Here is a 21,456-nt window from a genome sequence, read left to right on the forward strand (position 1 = left end):
GTGCCCTCTCTTCATGAGCAGAAGAACTTTACAAGACCCTCTAGGCCAGGAGTTGGCAAACTGTGGCCTGCAGGCTAATCTGGCCCGCTTGCTGGTTTTGTAGATGCGATTTTGTGGGAGCACTGCCACGCCCGTCTGTTAGTATATTGCTGAGGGCTGTTCACTCCACAGCGGCAGAGCTGAGCAATTGCAGTAGAGACCATATGGCCCACAAGGCCTAAAATATTCGCTTTGTGCCCTTTACGTGAACAGTTTGCTGAGCCTGATCCAGATTACTGTGTTTTCATCAAGTTTTACAGCCTAATTCTGACCATCAGAGATTGTTGCTAGGTAGCTGGGCTCACACAGATGGGGTCAAACTGTCATGATTCCTGTGTCCTCAAACATAGATCACTTCCTCAGCACTCTCATGCCTCCTTCGGAGATTTTTTTCATTAAGAATTCATCTCCCCTTAGGGGCACCTGGGTGGCTCAGTCGGTTAAACGCCCAACTCTTGATTTCAGCTCAGGTAATGACGTCAGGGTTGTGAGCTTGAGCCCCACATCGTGCTCCATGCTGTGCATGGAGCCTACTTAGGATTCTCTCCCTCTCCCTGTGGTCCACCCCCATGCCACATGCACACACAGACTCTCTCTCTCTCTCTCTCTCAAAAAAAAAAAAATTTCCTCAGAGTTAATACTGCAATGGATACATGCAATGCAAAATTCTGATATAGTCTGAGAACTGTTTTTTCATATGTGACCTTGAGGATTAAGGAATATGACAGGTACTGCTGGTTGTCCTTCTCTTCATTCATATTAACTACAACACAGGCTAGTTCAGAGTGACAATGCGCCCTTTGAAAAACTACACTTACCAGTTTTCCTTGAAGCTAGGGATATCCATAAGACACAGTTTTGATCAACAGAAGGGCTTAGGTTATTTTCTCCATAATTTCTTGTTTCTGTTAGCAGCAGTATTTTCTCTTTTTTTTCTTTCAGTTTTATTGAAATATATATGACATTACTGCACTCATATTATATTGACTATTTTCTCTTTTGACTCAACAGTGAGGCTGTGTCTTCATCAGCTAACAAAGGTGAAAGAAAACCCTGCTTCCCTATAACAAAGGGGAAAAGGAGGAAGGGCAGCAATACCAATAGGGTGAGTGCTTAGAATGAGAACTCCCAGATGGGTGGAACATTGTCCTGTATCCTCCCAGCCTACAGGACATTCCAAATGTGCCTGGAACAGGTTAGGGATTCAACAAATACTTGCAGAACGAAAGGATTACCTGGGAATGATCGACCAGCAGAATGAGTCCCTTCACCACACTGACAGGGTCACTAGATGCTGACAGCATTTTGGACATCAAATCACTGTATCCATTGAAAAAAGTGACAGGTCTGAGCTGAACATCAAAGAGGATGGCTGACATGCCAGCGTAGGAGTCAAGGTTTTCCTCCCCCTCATCAGGAGTAGCTGCAATCAAGGCCTCCAGCCCTTGGGCTTCAATGACCACCTGGGGAAAAATGGAGATAACAGTTCTGACATCAGCTCCCTGCCAGTTCTGTAAGTGATGATGAGGCTTCTGAGCTGTGGCTAGAACTTTCCTAAGAGTCAGAAATTCAGGCACCTGCAGCAGCTAGGCAAACAAAAACAAAACAAAAACAAAAAACCAACTCTATGCCTGAACGTAAGGTGAATTCATTTTCTTCATTTAACCCTTATAACCTCTTATCCCTTTTGTAGATGTAGATATAACCAAAAACCAAAAAAACTCAAATGGCAGAGGCAGAACTCAATCCCTTCTGTCTACCAAGGCCATGGGCTTTCCATTTTATGGTGTCATCCTTGAGACTCTTAGTCGCTCCAAGACTGTCATACATAATGGACCAGTTGTCCTGCAGAGCTCCTAAAAGGAGATGGAGAAATGTTGGGACAGTGGCCGTCAGGCTGCTGTTACGAGAGGGTGTGGAACACTCTAAGCCGTGACCCACACCTTTCCTGTCAAACTTCTCTCTCGAGCTGAAAGAAAAGATGATGGAGGCTCACATCAAGATCCCTCCCATACATAGGAATCCTACATATTCTCTGTCCCCCATACCCAGCCCCCTAACCACTGGGTGGTTGGCATTTCTGAGTGCATATCAGCAAACAGATGGTGATTTCTCAGGACTGAAGGACATAGTGTTCTGACTAGAGTCTCACCAAAGGGTATAGTAACATAATATTGATAAGAACTCAAGTTTGTGTAGTTCTGGATTATTTTTAAAGCTCAAATGAGCTTATTGAGGTTATAATTTGATATGCATAAAAACTAAAAAGAAAGTATATTTTAAAATTAGGAAGCCTTTATAGATTGTAACCAAATTTTGGATAAAACTAAAGAGATGGAATTCAGCCAGTTGTCAAATGCCTACACTTTATTCTTTTTTCTCCTGGAGGTACTGAAAATTGTAGATGGACTCTTTAGACAGTCAAAATTTTTATTATGGGGAATCAACCTCTTCATAGAAACACCCAGAGAAGGAAAACATATTCCAGAGTTAGGTAAGTGGAACTTTAAGCAATATATCTATGAATAAAAATATAATATTTTTTAAAACCTAAGTGAAAAATATTTTCAGAATTTCAATTTTGTGAATAGATTTGCCTTTGAAATGACAAACGGATGTTTGGCAAGTCCAGTAAATCAAATTACTTAGGTTTCAAGTTCATACTTGAAACTCTCTCTGGAATTATAAACCATACAGCCTCCCACAGACGATGGAGTCATGAGCAACTTAAAATGGGAGCCACCATTATATAGTGTTCTATAGTGTTATCACCAGTGTGTGTGTGTGTGTGTGTGTGTGTGTGTGTGTGTGTGTGTATAATTTTACTTTGGACTAATTTTTTACATACTTTGTTAAGCAAAACTAATGGAAAATGAGTTACCTGGCTACTGTGAAGATGAGCTTTCCCAATGTACTGAAAGATGTTCAGGTTACTTCTCCTTAGAATGCCAGAACCAGAGTAAAGAATGTCCAGGCTGTAAGTGGATGTCGAGTGGGGAGCACCTAACAACAACAACAACAAAAAATAACATCAAAAAACCAAACTCCTGTAATTTAGTAACAGTTCCAGCAATACCAACTTGGGGAAGGACAGAGAGGGAGAACCCCTTTTGGGGTGACGTACGTTCTATGTAGCCAGTATAGGCAGAAGAGGATCCACTCTTGGAGAAACGGTCATAATTATGAGTAACCATTTCCTTCAGAACTCGACGGACCATTTTGCTGCAACACAGAAAAGGAAAAAGCTGCACATTCATTGTAATGGCTGCTTCCCAACTCAGATTTGGAAAAAAAACAAATCCTCAGTGGAAAAAAAAAGGGGCCAAATTTTCCTCATGCCGCTCCAAGACTGGGGAGGTGCCAGCTGGAGTGCCAGTGTTAGGATTAGGCTTTCCCCTTCATTCCTCAGATATTTGAAACTCGGCTTGGTATCAAAATGGACGCGAGGCGAGGACACCCAGCTATGAATGGCCTAAACCAACTGACGGACACACCTCAGGAGTGGAGAACACATGTTCCATGAATCATCACGGTTCTATTGTTAAATAGTATATACTTTCAAGGAAAGCTGTACCAAACGGGGGGGTGGGGTTGAAGGTTTGCTCAATATTTCTTTAAACATTTTCCTATGCTCTCTAACGTTATCAGTGGCTGATGACATGTCACGGTTCATTTCCAGGAATTTTTTCTACTTACAGAGTTTTCAACTAAAGAGACATCTCAATAGAATTCATAAATGAATGATTATCCCCCCTAGAGTAAGTCTTAAATTTTACCCTATGCCTCTATCTTGCCTACTATCTAAGGAGTGTTGAGATCTTTCCAATCCTGACTAAACACTAATCATACCCGTAATACTAAAATTATGGTAATATCACAAAAATACCATAATAATCAACTAAAGAAATCTGGATCTAGACCTGAGGTAGAAAATTATTGAGGGGAAGGAATAGTAACCCTATAGTTTCCCTGCCTCCCCAAATATTATAAGATATTAGCCTGGAGAAGAAGGGATGAGGAGGCTGTCTTCAAATATTCAAAGGGCCTGCATATGGATGAATGATTAGACCTGCTCTGCTTTGCTCCAGGGATTGGGGCAAATAGGGACATTAGGAAACTTTCAGTTACATAAAGAAGTACTGGTGATAGTCTCTGAATAATGACACAATTTCCCTCAGAGGAGGTGAGCCCCCTGCCACTGGATAGGTGCAAGCAAAGACTGGACACCACCTGCTAGGAGACTAGATCCCACACTGGAGAGAGATACCAAGCAAAGTGGCCTGTGATGTCCTTTCCAACTCTAACCATTCTGCTCCTGAGAATCTGCCCTGCAGTGTTTGCGATAGCTTCCTCGCCTTTCCCTGGCTGCTCTCTACCCCACTGTGTCCTCTTTCATTGTCCCCTGCATCACTAGGGTCACAAGACAGGGTAGTAAACCCACTCAGGATCTCCTCCACAGAGTCTCATAAAAGGAAACAATGAAATAGAAGTCAAATCTATTCCACTTGGAATACATGGCTACAGACAGACTGCTTCTTCCTCCCTTACTCATCTGCTCCTTCTTCCTTATCCGTCCTGTTCTCTTCTCCCTTCTACCCACTCCTCCCACACCCTTTCTTTTACTGCTTTTAAAATTTTTTTCCTTTGTCTTTATCTATTTTCCAACCTCCTCCATGTCTTTTACTTTTCAACTGAAAACGCTCAAATTTGATCTTTCCTGGGGATCCAGTTGTGCAAGTAACTCAGGGGAAAAGGAGATCTCTTTTCCAGCCCTCTCATTTCAGTGAGGAGGTGCACAGAGCTCTGGGGAAGCCCCACTTTGAAGGGAGACATCAGTGAATTCAGAAGAAGAGACCTGGGAACTGGAAGGAAGATGAATCCAGTCAGAGTTACTGAGACCGATGAAATTTGCTGATTCCACTCTCCATACCCTGCATAGTCCCAAAACATGAGCCATGCCTGAGGTTTTTAACTTAAATGGTAGATTCATTTGATCTGTGATAGATGAGGTTTCAATATTAGATCACTAACATTTGGAAAGTTAACATGAAAGACCATTTGGTGAGAACTTCTATCACTTTGTTGTGCTATTGATAAAAATAGTCCTATTAAAAATGTAGTTGGGTTTTAAAACATTACAAATGTTTGGCAATATACATTTACCAGACTGAACAGGAGACCTAAGTAAAAATCCTACCCCGGGTTTCAAATCATAGTGCCAAAGTAAAGTTGTTTTATCTGGCCTGCTAAATACTTCTCAGAGGAAATTTGGCAAACTCTGGTTTTATGTAACATAACCTAGCATAATGACCATGCATTATTGTTAGCCACACGTGTACTACGTCAATGTGCAAGTAAGCCTGAACAAGTAAAGTGAAATAAGTTCGCTTAAATAGAGAGACGGGTGCACTCCATCATACCTTGCAGGCATTTCAAAACGTAGAATGTCTTGAACAACAGCGAGCATGTATTTATTCATTTCTTTGGGAAGCTCCCCAATAGAGAGCAGAATGTTTTTTACTTCCATGTAGGACGGATTATTATTTAAAATGACAGTGGCTGCAGTAGTGCGTACAGTCTTCTCATGAACTTTACGATTCTGGTGGTATATCCTGCTCAAAGTCTTCTTCACCTGTTCAGAGATGTTCAAACTTAGTGCACATCCAGATTTGTTAAGTTGATATTGTGATAGGAATAGTTACTGCTCTTAAAAATATGCATGTGCTCTTACTCTTCCCAGGGCTCTTTGCAATTAGAATGGTGCCATAGTTCTAGCCAATGGATCACGAACAGAATTGCTGCGGGTGACTTCTGGACTGAGACAGTGAAGAGCTAGTGTGCCTTCTCCCTCTCTTTTTACTACCTCTGTAGTAAACTTAGGGCCACATTTTCCCTTCATTAGGCATGGTGCGAATGAGAAGCATGCTTCTGATAAGCTGAGATTTTGAAGCTCATTTGTTCTTGCAGCATATCATGGTGTTACCTAACTAATACAGATTTCTAAAGATACTACTGGGGAGTGATTGCTGTATTAACTGGTATTTCCTTACAATGAAGTCCCTCACAATCTTTCCTTATCCTTTTAAAAAAATTAATAAACTTCATTTTTTAGGGCACTTTTAGGTTCATAGCAAAACTGAGCTGGAATTTCAGAAAGTTCCTAGACACCCCATGCTTCCAGTCTTCCCCCTGCCCAACACACATGTAACCGCCCCCCCCATCAGCATCCTGCACCACAGCGGTACATTTGTTACATCTGACAAACCAATATTGACACACCATTGTCACCCAAAGTCCGCAAATTACATTAGGGAACTCTTTTCTTAACAAAAGATTAACACCAAAGAAAATCTGCCCAAATAATGGCATTCTGTGGCAAAAAAAAGTAATGGCAACAAATAATTTTGTTGGTTACTAGCATTGCCTAACAATATGTGGTATAAGGGGGGAGGTTCTGTACTAGGCATTTATAAACAGTTCTTTCAATTCCATTTCTCTCTGCTTTTTTCAATCTTCCCCAAATGTTGGCCTTATTCTCAAGTAAGTATAGAGGAGTCAATAACTCACCTGAGCACAAACAACTGGGAAAAAATAGCCGGAACTTATGGGTAGGTCTCTGTCTCAAAAGCCCATGACCCTGGCCACCGTGCTTTGCAGCCTACCAACTTTGACACAAAAGTAGCGGGAAGGTGCTCAGCTGCAAACTAGAAGGATCATTCTCAGCAGGCAGCTTATCTTGAGGTTTAAAACCTTTTCTGTTCTAACAAAAGTTTAATTTAGATGGTTTCCTGAAAATGCAGCTATAGGGACCAACACAGTAATTCGTAAGCCAGGATATTTCGGTGAAACATTTAATAGCATCTTAAAACTTATGGAAGTAAAGGTATTTCTGGAAAGAATTTTTTTCTTAAAATAAGAGGATGCACTTCAATATTTATGCTTCAGGATACAGGACATTATCTATTCAAAATGTGAGGCTGCTTCAGAATAGCCTTAAATTCAATTTAAGAGTTATTTCTAAACAGGAAAGAGAGATCATTAGTTTGGGGGAAAAAAGAGGCCGACATCAGAGAACTTTGCATTTGACTCAAGTTTAGACATGCTTCTTTTCCTTCTGCGAATGTTGCAAATACTCTTGGGGAATTTACCTCATCAGTTATGAAACGGACATCGTATCTCTGGAGCGCGGTGGTGGCAAGGTGGCTGACGGGCCCTTCCCCTGCCTCTGCGTACTTCAGAAGGAGTGGGATGCCTTCCGGAAGCAGCGCATTCTTCAGAGCCAGGAGGTACATCATGGTGTCCTCTTTTTTCTCTGCTCGTTCAAGTCCTCCCAGGATTAACTTCTTGGCTTCTACCACTGCCTAAAAAAAATCACGTACTACCTCAGGCATATGGATAATCATACATTAAATAAGGCTTGGACAAGACTGGCTTCACTCTTGGGTCCAAGAAAACAACCCAAAGTTTTAGAAACTTTTGCACTGGTTGCCTGACTGAGACATACAATGAAAATGAACAAGTATACTAATAAAGGTGGTGTGTTTTTTAAAAAATGCATACATTAACATATTCTTAAAAAGCAATGAGCATAATTAATAATAGATATATTTACTTTTGAACACATTCTGAATGTATAAAGCCTTCTTAAAAATTCCCTTGTGATTGATTATTCATAAAACTGCCCGTCCATTGAATTTGTAGTGCAACAATTAGACGGCAACTAAGTGACGCCACACACTTTTTCTTAAGTAACGGTTGGTGAAAGTACTTAGAACTTGACCATAAGGTCTTGTTCTAAATGTTTAAAAAGTGCTTGTTTCCACTTGAAGCCAAATTTGATTAATGCTGCCATGCAGTTCAAAAAATCTTTCTTGAATACCTTCTATGTGGCCAATACTTTGTTAGGTACTTTAACTTAACTTTAACTTAACTATGTTCTTTAAAAAAGGCCCCTTTTTCCGGCCTAGAAAAAAAAAGAATTGAGTATAAGGTAGTAGTTTAATGGAAAAGCAAGCTACAAATAGGGACGTCTAGATTCTGGTCTTTGCCACTACATATGTTTTAGAGGCTTCAGATTCATCTTTAACGATCCCTAAGGTCTAATTCATCTATAGGATTTGCAAATTCTGAAATTAGGCAGCAGGTACACAGACACACACACAGACACACACAGACACACACACACACACAGTAGGGGAGAGAAAGAGAGGGAGATTGGGGGTGAGAGAAGATATAAAGGGTCCCCAAATAGAAGGAAAGGTACTAAATCTCATTTATAATCAGAAAAATGTTATTTTTCAACTATCAGATTGATTAAAAGATTCAGAAGTTTGATAACATACTTTCCTATTGAGGCTATGGGGAAATAGGGATTCTCATGCATTATTGGGGAAAGCATAACACGATACAATTCCTAAGGAAGGTAATTTGGCAAAAGCTAAGATATCTGCATTTTGTTCCAGCAACCCCAGCCCTGAGGCTACATCTCCAACAATAAGAAAAAATATGCCTATGATCATTCATCTCAGCATGATATATAATAGCAAAATAGTAGAAACCATCTCATGACCATGTGCAGCAGACTCTGAATACACTGGTCCATAGACATAGTGGAGTACTAGGCAGTTATGAAAAGGAGTGAGGAAGATCTCTGAGAACCAGTATGGGGTGATTTCCAAGGTATATTGTTAAGTGGAAAAAATAAGCTACAAAAGAGTATACATAGAATACTGTATTTTGTGAAAGAAAAAATGTGTGTACATCTGCTTACTGTTGCAAAAAGAAACACAGGAAGGAGAAACCAAAAACTAATGAAAACGGGTACATGGAGGAGGAGGCAGGTAAGAATGGGTGGAAGGGCTAGGAAGGGGAACGGGACCGCTTTGAGAATGCTTTTAAAATGTAGTTTTGACTTTTGGACCATGTTAATATTTCACATATGCAAGAAATAAAATTAAATCAATAAGGATGGAAGATTGCCAGAACTGAATTCAAACAGAAACAAACAAACATAAGTGCGTATCAAACTGCTAACATAATCAAACAGAAGAGAATAGAAAGACTTGATGCAAGAGACTTCCGAATATAGAACTCTGTACACAACTATAGACTATATTCTAAAAACAAGAACTGCGATGAAGTCTTAAACTTTACTTAGTCTGACTTTTGTAGCATCACTGGTGTAGCAATTCCCAAACTATTTTGTGTGTGCTTTAGGACTGACCACATGAATCAGCATATGCACGCTCTTGAACACCAAAGTTCTCACTGCAGGAGAAGGAAGAGAAACGAATGGAATGGAAGCAGAGAAAGAAGCTTGTTGCATTGGACTGGAATTAGAGATAGCAGTATGAACTCACCGTATAGTAAGTATAGATGTATGTATTTTGTCCATTGTAAGGGCCTAGATGCAATAGTATTCACGTAATAAGAAGTAAAAGCATTTAGGGGTAAAATGCCAGATGTCTGCAACCCACTCTCACACAGTTCAATCAAAATACAAATAAAATGAGATAAAACAGAATGAGATAACGGAAATATGCAAGATGTTAAAAATTGGCAAATCTAGGTGAAGGATACCCAGATGTACATGGAATTATGTAATTCTTGCAACTTTTCTGTAGATTTGAATTTTTTCAAATACAAATTTGGGGAAAAATGAAATTAGGATGCAAGGAGGTCAAAATGTAACAAAAAACTAAGAAGAAAAAGAAATATGGGGCTTTGTACTCAGTGAGTAAACTTGGCTAGCTGCCGATCCGACTGCTATGGGGTAGGCGAGAGCTTTCACGCTAGTAAATGCTGAAAACTTCAGCACTCGATAGGATGGCAGGTACCTTTTGGGCAGTCGAAGTATTGTATGCCCAGGATATACCCTAAATTTTTGCTGAGAATACATCATTTTCTTTCTATTCATATGTCTTCGATTTAGGCTACAGGTAGATGAATATTCCACAGCAGAAAGTTGAACACAAATGTGAACATTTACAACAATCCATCTGGTGGCTAATAATCTTCAAAGATGCATTTTTAAAAAAGTTCCCCCAAAACATTAACAAAATTGAATGACAGTGATAGGGGATAGTCTTAAGCACCTGCAAGTTAACTTTAAAGATGTGATGAGAATTTGGCTATCCAGTTTTCAGCAAAACTTTACATTTAATCCTTTGTTCAGTTTCCTTCTCATGTGCATTCTACTCTCTCCCAAGTTTGCAGCCACCCTGTTCCTGGCCCTAACCCTGGGCTGCAGGTGGCTATGGCCATCTGTCTTTTGGACAACTCAACTTGGTGGCCCAGAGGATTTCAACTTAACATGGCCAAAACAAATTCATAGCTCTACCCACCTCCCAAACCCAAATTAGATTCTATAAACCGTGCTTAAGTGCTTGACATCACCACACCTAGTATCCTACCCTGGAATCCGACCAGTCTTTCACACTCCCCACATCCCATCAGTCACTGAGTACTATTAACTCTACCTCCTAAATGACTCTTGAATCTGTCTCCTTCTCTCACCCCACTGCCTCTATGTTAATTCAGACCTTTATTAATTCTTGTCTGGTTGTTGCAAATATTTCCAATCAGATCTTGCAGGCTCTAATCCAGTCAACAGCCAGTCCCTACACTCTGCTTCTTTCTAAACAACAACAACAAAAAATCTGAGTATCTCATTCATCTGCCTAAAAATGCACTGTTCTCCCTTCTTTCTATGGAGTGATGGCCAGACTCTTTAGCTTCTCATTAATAAAGATCCAACTTCTTTTTTCTCTTCCCTTCTTTCCTGTAGCTCCACTCTCACCCGTCTGCCCCACAAATACGAATGCTTTGTGCTCCAGCTCCACAGAATTTCTCACTGTTCTCAGGCATACCAGACGCATTTTGACTTCAGGCCTTTCATGCATTGCTGTATTTCTCCTAGAATGTCCTTCATTCCATACTTTCATCTCTTCACCCAAATAGCTCTTCTAGACAAAGTTCAAATATTACTATTTTGGTGAAACCTTCCCCAGCACCCCCTAACAGAATAGTTTGCTGTTTGCTATATAGTCTGTATTCTTGAAGCCCTTTGTTTGTATTTCGATATTATTTTTTGTTTGTATTTGATAAATAGACTGGGAGTTCTTTGAGGACGGCAGAATATGTTTTGCATCTTTATATTAAGGGATTAACATCACACCTAACACAGAGTAGATGCTCTTTAAATTCTGCTGAATGGATGTTTTCATATATGAGTGTTGTCTTTAGCTAAGATATTTGATACATAATCACTGAAGTAAATCAGCTATTCAAATAATTATGGAAATTGAAAAAAATGTACGAAGTCCTAGAAGTCAACTACCTTGATGTCATAGTAGTAATACAAATTTGATCTCTGCCAGAACTCACTAGGCTGATGTTCAAACATTTTCAACGCTGTTTCTTTTTTTAGTAATCTTTTTCATACTTAGTTTACATTCTAGTTATGGGTTGCCTCTTTTGACACTATTTCAAGAATGTTCTCCCTATTATTTTTAAGAGCAAGCACTCAGCAAGCAAAATAATATAGCGATGTCTTTTTTGAGAGAGAAGAAAAATGCTGACTAGAAGCTGGATGTATTATAAATGTGGACCAAAAAAAGACTTTTTATATATTCAGCTTCTTTAATCTATTTGCATTATAGAAAGATAGGCTGTGTTGGATATTAATCCATTTGGATTTTCTATATCTAGTTAAGCTCACAAAGTGAGGTTTCTGGTTTTTTATGAGAAAGATGTGAAAATTAATAGTCCACTCAGACAAATGGAGAAGCTTTGAGCAAATAAATTAAAAAGAAAATGTAAAGTTCTAGGTAATTAGAAGTAACTAAATTCTCTCCATCAAAACTCAAAACTGCAAACCACACTTATTATAAAGCTTTCCTCAGGGCACCTCAGTCGGTTAAGCATTGGTTTCTGCTCAGGTTGTGATCTCAGGGTTGTGAGATCAAGCCCTCTGTAGGGCTCCATGCTCAGCACAGAGTCTGTTTGGGATTCTCTCCCCCTCTTCCTTTGCCATTCCCACTCGTACTCTCTTTCACTCCCTGTCTCTCTCTAAAATAAATAAATAAATCTTTAAAAAAAATAGTTCTCCTCTAGGAGACAGCCCTAGAGTCTAATATTTTCCTAAGAAAAAGAACTATACCATACATGCCATTGAAAGCCACATATGTAGTGGGCATTCAATAAATATATAATGGTGAGGGATTAATAGACTATTCACACTCTTTAGCAAGTATCTGTTAAACATTATCATGCATCGGCTATTATTTTAAGCAATTGTTGTTAACAAGACAAAGATTCATTTCTGCATGGATCTTACCTTTCAGTGGGAGAGAGAAATAAGCAATAATTGTCATGAATAACTGAATTATAAAGTATGTTAGGTGACAATAATTGCTATGAAATAGGGAAAGTGGAGTAGGCTAAGGGAAATCAGGAGTGCCAGTGATAGGCAGCTCAGTGAGTATGACATAGAATGATTTGGAACTATATAATACATGAGATTGGATTTGCACTTACTTTGAGTTTGCAGCCTTCATTCTGACACAGCTTCCTGACGAGGGCCCCAATGATGATCATAACAGTTTCTCTGATGTCATTGCTCCCAAAGGAACCTTTGAACTTACTCTATTAGCCAAACAGAGATAAAATAGGTTATCAAAACATTTAAACATTTCCAAGGGACATTTTTAGAAATGTTTTTTAAGACGCAACGTAATCTATGTCTAAGGAAAATGTTCTTATGTTCTTATATAGCAAATTGAAAATTTTGATTTGCGGACACTTACAAATTCACTTTCTAACTTCGAATTGAAGAATTAATAGAATCTCTCCTCTCCAGGTCTTCTTTACATGGGTCTATGAACTCCTGAGGGGTTTATGGGTTGGGTTCACTGGGTCAGTGAACCAAAAAAAGTCTGTAAATTTTGCATATGGGTGAAGAGGAGATTCTTTGCTTTTATCAGGTCCTCAAATGGTCCCATTTTCCAAAAAGATTATAAATTATTCCACTAGATCATAAGTGGATAAGTGCACATTTTGTTTTTGAATCTTGGATCCAAGAGAAGTCTAGCGTTTGTTTCCAACATAATTTTTTTTAATATTGGAGGAATTGTATCTCTTCAACGTATTGTATATTAAATGCCATGAAGACTTTTGAAGTCAAAAGAAAACCTTTAAAACCAATTTTTGAAGCATAACCAAAATTCATCTCCTCTGAAATTTTGTTCTATATCATATCATATGGTAGGTGAATATAATCTTTAAATTTCCTTACAATGCAGCTTATGTTATCTTAGAGGAATTGTAAAGAAGACACTGTGTGAAACAGTTTACTATAGTTAATGGATTAATGGATAGAAAATAATCCAACTACTGCCTGGATTCTTAATGAACTTTCTAGTAGCTGAGAGACTTTATTTTCCCAGTGTTCATTTGACTTACAATGAGGGCTCTCAGGAGTTCTTCATCGGGATGGGAGGCAAATCCACAGGCATAGAGAAACCTCTCCTGGAGGATAATGCTACTGTCACTTTTGAAATCCAAAAAGTCCAAAATGGCGTCTAATGAGTCTGAAGTCTGAGCAGAGGTGACAGCATCCACCAGTTGAGGTCTACAAAAAAGGGAGAGTCATGGATATCAATGTTTAGTGGACTTAAGGAATTATTTAAATCTCTACCATTCACAGACTTTCCATTGATTAGAGTTTCCTAAAGAAGTGAAATTTTTTTATATAAACAAACACAAAATAATAACTTCCTCAAAAAGATCCCCCTATTTTATTTTAAACCTCTCCTTTAATACCTCTTTCTCTAATTCAATGTATACTCAGAATATACAAACTAATTTTATTGTAATAGCCTAAGGCCAAACATAATTTGGAAATTTATATGTCAAAATTATACATGCAAAATTATAAATTAGGTTCAAATTCTTTTCTCCATGAGTGATACATTAGAGTTATGGTCTCAAATACTGATTCTCTTTTGTCTAATTAGCTTTGCAAATGTACACATTTCTCAAATGCCTAATTTAACTCAGCTGGTATTATTTAAAGAAAAGATGGGAAATCCTTTTAACTTTAATATATATCTGAGGGAGAAGATGTTGTTCATTTCTTCTAAAAATAAAAATTACCATGGTATAGTTACCATGTTCATGTTCAATGTTCAACCATAATGGCTATGTGGACCGAGAACTCCTATAGGCAAGTTCTAATTATGTACACCGGTCATCAGGAATCCGGTTGAGTCTGGGATGGTAAAATTTCTGAAACTAGTTGTCATACTAATGAATATGGACATTATGTATGTAAGTTTATTTCACATCATATGAACACACCATACATGTGTTTAGTGCTTTGTACTTCAAAAAAAGGACACGCTTGCACTCTATCATTTTGTTCCTAACAAAAACCCAGTAGTGAATGACGCAGAGACCGAAAGAGAGTACTTAGTAGGTGCCTATTACGCAAGTACTGCACCAGAAATTTTAGGTGCGCAACTTCTCTTTTGCTTTCATTTCTTTGTAAGATGAGGCCAAAAATAGTAGTTACCTTAGAATTGTTGGGAGGATTAGATTACATAATCTATGTAGAGCACTTAGAACACTCAATAAATATATGCTGTTATTAATACAATTCCTTTATTTAATCCATGAAACACCTCTGTCAGTTTAATTCCCCCTTACATATGAGGAAACAGACTCAGAGATGTTCAAGGCCCCATAGCTGTTAAGTGTAGCTGGGTTTGGAGCTCAGGTTTTTCTGACTCTGGTATCCATGCTCTCTTAAATACATTGGTGTTTCCCAAAGTGTTATTTTCCATGTGATTCTAGTCCTACAAAATGCTGTAAGGAAAGTGATCTTCAAGATTATTTAAGTTTAGAAAATGTTTAAGGAAACATATATAATAATTTACAATCGAAGATGTTGAAAATTTCTGCAGCCAAGAAAACTATTCAATTTGGTTTCGCCCAGCATTTTTCCAACTCAGTTGCTCACAGAATTCTTTCCTCTTGGCATACTTGTTAATATTCTGCAAATTACAGGATACAAACATGGACACTTTGGGAAATGTTACATTCCACCACCCTGTCTTCCACTATGCTACAATAACTAGAAGGAATTATTCTCCACATTTTACAGATGTTGAAAGTGAGGCTTGGAGAGGCTAAACATAAACAATTTGCTCAAAGGTTATACAGTGTTGGAGGTCAAAATTAAAAACCAGGACTTCCAGGGATGCCTGGGTGGCTCAGTCAGTTCGGTGTTGACTCTTGATTTCAGCTCAGGTCATGATCTCAGGGTCCTGCAAAGGAGCCCGGTGTGGAGCTCCCTGCCCAGTGGGGAGTCTGCTTGAGAATCTCTCCCTCTGCCCCTCTCCCTGCTCACTCTCTCCCTCTCTCAAATAAATCAATCTTTAAAAAAAACTAGGTCTTCTGATTTTAGTTCATCCTAGTATCCCTTCCATTACACTATGCTACATGGGGTTACATATTATATGGTACAATATTATGTAAATACAAGTATCCTCTGATTTTCCAAAGTTTGTGTTAGGCTACTTTGCTTTTACAAAAGCCCTACATTAGTACCTGTTTTTGGTAACCAAAAGAAATCTGAAGAGGATTTCCGCTTTTACCGAAAAAAAAAAAAAAGGTTAAAAGCAAAATAGCATTCAACATGTTTTGCAGCAGGCCCGTTATGGAGGCAGTGCGCATCCTGAGCAGCGAGTGTGGCCCCACCAAGCCCCTTCCCAGAGAACTACACTCAGCATCTCAGCGTCAGGCCACCATAGCTTAGAACTGTGTCTATGAGTGTCTGGGCTTTATCTCAATTTATTTCGTGTATCCATTTGCAACATGTGTCCTAAAGTATCAGAAAAACCTAAGAGAGGTTATTTTTTTTTTGGTCTGGAAATCCTCAAAAATTTTCCATGTAAATTAATGGTAATTCTTTGCTTTACACCATTTAGGGTGACAAAAGGTTTCATATGAAGGCTCTACTTCGGGGTGGCAGAAGAAACCTGTAATCTGATTTAGAAACTACATCAAGAAATTATCCAAATAATTGCTACCTTAAGGTTTTTAGGATACAAATAAGGTTAGAATTTAATTCAATCTCCATTCTAAACTAATAGCCAATTTTTAAACTTTTCTTGTCAGTATCTTTGCCTTTCCTATAAAGACAAATCACCCTACAAATATATTTTAAAGTTCTATGATTAAAACAGGAGTCGGAGAATCTCTGATTTTGTGTACCTTTCAATTTCTGGTTTAAATATTTAATTTTTGAAGAAAGCAACCAACTCTGGTTAGTCATATGGAATTCCTATCAATTTTTAAAATGCCCTCAAGGCAAGTAAATAACAAATATAATCAAGAATAAAGAGACTTCTTGAAAAAAAAGCTCAATTTCCTTCTTGGAGAATTGAGTCCTTTGAACTCAGTGACTACAGCTACTGGTACTGTGGGTATGTGTATGTGGGTGTGTGTGTAAGTTGGCCAATTTCCATTTTTGATTATGGTAATGGCTAGTTTTGACTGTCAAATTAATTGAGCTATTTTCTGTATCATTAGGGTAATTATCATTAGGGTTATATAAACAAAAACCACTTGTATTTACAAAGTAAATCTGAGAATTAAGTTAATTCTATTATGCATGTCAATGAATCACACTTTCAGCAAACATTCAAATAATGCACAGATTTCTTTTTTCTAGATTCTTTTGACTATTTACCTTAGTTATCAATTTTCTATATAAAAAATGGCTTTGATGGGTATGATCACTGGATCTTTAATAAAATCACATTTTTCAGTTGAAAAGTCATACTTTTTTTGTTTTTATAATCAACTCTGGAGTCTTTGCAAATGTAAATTAATAGGTCCATCCAAACACAGGAAGGCAGCACATGCATCATGGTGTCAAGATGAAGCTCTGCCCTCCCTTATGTATGTACCAATTTAGACTTGATTTAAACTCAGAAACACTCCAAAAATGTTCATTCTGAGTCACTGCTAAAACCTTGTTTTAGTACATTTCTGGTCAAGTAATTGTTAAGTTACTGTATCATGGCATAACTCTTTGATGAAAATGCATAAACAACGCAGTAATTGATTTGGAAGTTGGGCAGTTGGTTAAAGGGTCTTTCTTGCTAATAAGAAACCAATAACCCAGAAATGCTTCTCTACAGACAGCCCTGCACCAGATTCGGGAACTTACAACACTTCCTTGCTTTCAGCCTTGAGGATTTGGAGGATCTCTTCCCTTTTTGCAGTCCGGAGGCGCTGAATGAAGGCCAGGAAGCTTCTGACAGCCTCAGCCTTGGAGAGGTTGTCAGGCTGCAGGTGTTTTCTGGTTGACTGCCAGTGCTCTGCGAGCTGCAAAGAAACACGGCAGCAGGCTCACACTCCATTCGGGATTCTGGACAGCCGCACTGTCAAGGGAAGTTCTCCCCAGAAAGAAATCTTGCCTTGTAACTGACAAGCAAGAGAAGCTTTTTGTATCTTACCGTCCATATCCCTGATTGCCACATGCCCCTCTCACACTCCTGTGACTCTCAGAGACAAACATAAAGACCTGCTCACTCTGTTTGCGATTCCTCTGCGAGAGGACCATTTTGGTCTGTTAGTACTTAGCTTCAGAGAACCGAGGCTTCTGGACCTATAAGGTCATTTTCGTTACACCAAGGGAATTATACCTAAGCCAGGCTTTGACGATCATCCCGCAACTGTGCAGAATTTCTGATAACAGCTGGAGGTGTTGGAATAATAAACTGCTGAATAATTGTGTCAGGTTTCTTATGTACTGCGACCTCACTGAAAATCAGTCTTCGAAATAACTTGAGCTCCCTAGTGTATCTCTTTATTGTTTCTATGAAATGTCATGTTTAGCTATCCTGAGGCCTGAACTGTTCATTACTTACATGTTTTTTTTAAAGATTTTATTTATTTATTTGACAGAGACAGACAGCCAGCGAGAGAGGGAACACAAGCAGGGGGAGTGGGAGAGGAAGAAGCAGGCTCATAGCGGAGGAGCCTGATGTGGGGCTTGATCCCAGAACTCCGGGATCACGCCCTGAGCCGAAGGCGGACGCTTAACGACTGAGCCACCCAGGCGCCCCCATTACTTACATGTTAAGTAGAGTAGTATTAGATAAAGGTAATTCTCATACTGTTGTTATTCTATTATGATTTTAACAATAGTAAATAATTCTAATTAGGGACATATTCTGGCTTTGAAATATGCTAAATAACTGATTTTTCATAGTTTACCACTTTTCCCCTCGTTGTAAATAATGTCTTTAATCCCATTAGTGACTTTCAGCTCTCTAATTCTGGGGTAATCAGGATGCTACCAATATTTAAATTAATCACTCCTTCTAATAAGCAATAGACACATATTTTCTCTTTTTCAAATCCTTTTTGGTTATCTAATCTTAAGAGGATATTCCAAAGCAAAATTCCAGCTATTCTTAGCTTAAGATCTACTGGGTCATTTCTGAGGGCAGAGAGCACACCAGTGTCAATTCAGATTTTTTTTCTTTAAAGGTTGCAACGGTGACAGTGTATTGAAATTGTGAAAGCAATTCCTCAAAGACATAAACCCTTCCTACAATAATGAAGAAGTAATTATCAAAAATCTAAAATGGCTTATAATTTTTAATAACCAGCAGGGAGAGAAATTAATAGTTCATAGCATTAAAAAAGATGATTGGTTTCATCAGTCACTTCCCTAAACAATTTCCACCTTCATATGACACATTTGAAAATTACACTGGAACATTATGATATATGGAAGAAAAACAAATAAAAAATAGGATTTGACCCAATGATAGGTATTAAGGAGGGCAGGTATCGCCTGGAGTACTGGGTGTTATATGCAAACAATGAATCATGGAATACTACGTCAAAAACTAATGAAATACTGTATGGTGACCAACATAGTAAAATTAAAAGAAATATTTCAAATAAAGATGTAAAAAAAAAATACGATTTGAGAAAGACGATTCTCTCTTTTTGTTTTTCCCCTAGTTCAATTTTGGTAAATTTGAGAAATTAGCAAGCAGGCATAATTTAAGCAAATTATGATATTAGTTCTTGATAATTCTACTTCTCTGAATACCAATAATATCCAAGGGAATGGCATTTTCTGGTAGCTACCAACAGAGCATGAAGCAAGGGTTTGCTCTCCTGACAAAAGGCTAAGTATTAGGAAATGCTAGACCCGAAGGTCCTATCAACGGCCATTAACACAACTGATTCATGCGATAAATGAAAGCTCTCTTTGTTGGACTTAAAATGTTATGATGATCTACAGTTTGCCTTGGAGATGTGCTATCTCATTTCTGTCTGTAATTGTAGGGGAGTTGGGGCATGGTAAAGAAGTGTTTCCTAACTTAGCAGAGAACTTGGTATCATTTTTTAGTCCTCACAGCAATACTCAGAACACTGACCTCAGTAAAATATTTCACCTGAGGACTTACTGCTACTCAGTGGTAGAACTTTCAGGATTCAGATCCCTGTCCATGCTCGTGACACTACATGCTTTCCCCAAACTTCATTAGGCCCTTTATCCCCCACTGCATTCTAGGTATTACTATTCAGAAGCAGCCCTTAAGCCATAACATTTTTAATTTGAAATGAGTGGACAGTAATTATTTGTTAATTATTGTTGGATTACACATCATCTTGGGTGCATATTGTTAAGTGCTAGAGCCATTAGAATTCACTGGTAGCTGGTAGCTCTTTATAAACATTCTTCAAAGAATTAAATGAAGCTTCCACTGGAGACAAAAGAAAAACCGAAGTTTAAGCCATGATTATTCCCCTATCTGACCACACAACGGAGTTGTTCACACTTACAGAAGGGCATCCTTTACACTCGCTCTGGAAGTCCTGTCCCACAATGGGAAGTGCCCTGTACTCTGAATCAACTGCTTTAATTATGGCTGCAACCTGCTTTCCGGGTGTCAGACTTGGACCTGCTTCAGTGGTCTTCAGCTCTAATTTCTGCCTGCACAAGCGAAGAAGAGAAATATCACATTAGCAGCTTTCTTTTGAGTGAACAAGTTACTGATTGCCATCCTTTTGGCAAACCAGATACTAATATATTCACACTATGTAAGTCCATGTCTTTCAAACTGCAATATCTCAGTAGCAGAAACCTCAAGATAATTATAAAATCTTTCTGGAACAACAATTTTACTCAAGGGTTTGAAAATCTAAGTCTAGATTTAAGAGAATATAGGGAAGAAAACTTGCTTGGATGCTGAAGAAGATATATGATGTCACTTCTTTTAAATTTAGCCCTGCTTTCTGAAAATATCATCCACACAACAACTTATTAACTAAGACTATTAAGAAATCTTATTTACTGAAAATGCCTTCCATGATATTTTTGCCTGAAATGCTTTTTCAGAACCTTGTCTTTCTCCCGTCAAGAGGTAGAGTCTGCATGCCTATCCTTGATCCTAGGGAGGACTCTGTGATTTCCCCCAACTAAGAGAGGGACAGTGGAAGGAAACTATGTGACTTCTAAGGCTAAATCTTTAAAGGAAATGTAGCCTTCATCTGGAATGCCAGCAGCGCACGTCCCTTTGGAGACTTGAGCTGCCATGTACAAAGTCTGACTCCCTGAAGCGGCCATTTTGAGAGCCCACATGTTGATAAAGAGAAATGCTTGGGGAATCTCAGTAGTTTGAGTCTTCCCAGTCCAGATAACAAATAGGTGAGGGAGCAACCTTTTAACCAGCTCTGGTCAGTGACTGCCACTGCAGAACAGACACCAAACAAGGCATTCCTCGCTGAGCCAAGGCAAGACCCAGAATTCTGAGAGAGAATAGTAAAAAGACTGCTGCTTTTTGTACCACTAAATTGGGAGTGGTTTGCTATAGGGCAGTGGAAACCTGATAGACCTGATTAGTAATTTAAAATATTTATTTTATATGAAAATACATGAAAACGATATGGTGCAAAGTAAAATGCAAAATTCTATCCAGATGAGACTTCAAAAAAATTTTCAAGCATTTATGGTTTGAGGCACTTTTCCCAAGACTCTGCATCCACTGTGCTCTGTTATTAGAGCTACTTAAGAGAAATCATTTGACAAGCGATGGCATAAGATAGAATACATTTAATGCTAGGAAGTCTCTTAAATTAAAATCTGAAAATGACATACAGTCTTAGATTTGAAAGTTCTAGTTCCTAAGCCCCTGAGAACTTCTGACCAGAGAAATTTTCTCACACTGAAATAACGGGCTTGAATATGGTATTATAAACCAAAAATACAAAAATTCTGTCATATCACTTTACTATGGAACTTTTTATGTGTTTCTTAACACCACCAACAACAAAAATCTCAAGAAGAGAACATGCAAATGCCACCACTTTTTAAACTTATCA

General features: G+C 38.4%; 1 protein-coding gene across 1 annotated transcript in view; it reads right to left on the bottom strand.

The window, feature by feature from the left end:
- Positions 1–21,456, bottom strand: part of LOC103677927 (microsomal triglyceride transfer protein) — a 44,979-nt gene that overhangs the window by 8,536 nt on the left and 14,987 nt on the right. Inside the window, exons 7-15 of the mRNA XM_008707199.1 lie at positions 19,918–20,068; positions 17,276–17,433; positions 13,501–13,669; positions 12,577–12,684; positions 7,188–7,400; positions 5,460–5,671; positions 3,164–3,261; positions 2,921–3,042; positions 1,275–1,502 (exon numbers count right to left, since the gene is read on the bottom strand). Of these exons, the coding sequence (XP_008705421.1) occupies positions 1,275–1,502; positions 2,921–3,042; positions 3,164–3,261; positions 5,460–5,671; positions 7,188–7,400; positions 12,577–12,684; positions 13,501–13,669; positions 17,276–17,433; positions 19,918–20,068 (1,459 nt within the window). The remainder of the gene's footprint in view (positions 1–1,274; positions 1,503–2,920; positions 3,043–3,163; positions 3,262–5,459; positions 5,672–7,187; positions 7,401–12,576; positions 12,685–13,500; positions 13,670–17,275; positions 17,434–19,917; positions 20,069–21,456) is intronic.

The sequence above is a fragment of the Ursus maritimus genome, unplaced genomic scaffold (assembly GCF_017311325.1).
Source record: "Ursus maritimus isolate PB19 unplaced genomic scaffold, ASM1731132v1 scaffold_8, whole genome shotgun sequence".
NCBI lineage: Eukaryota > Metazoa > Chordata > Mammalia > Carnivora > Ursidae > Ursus > Ursus maritimus.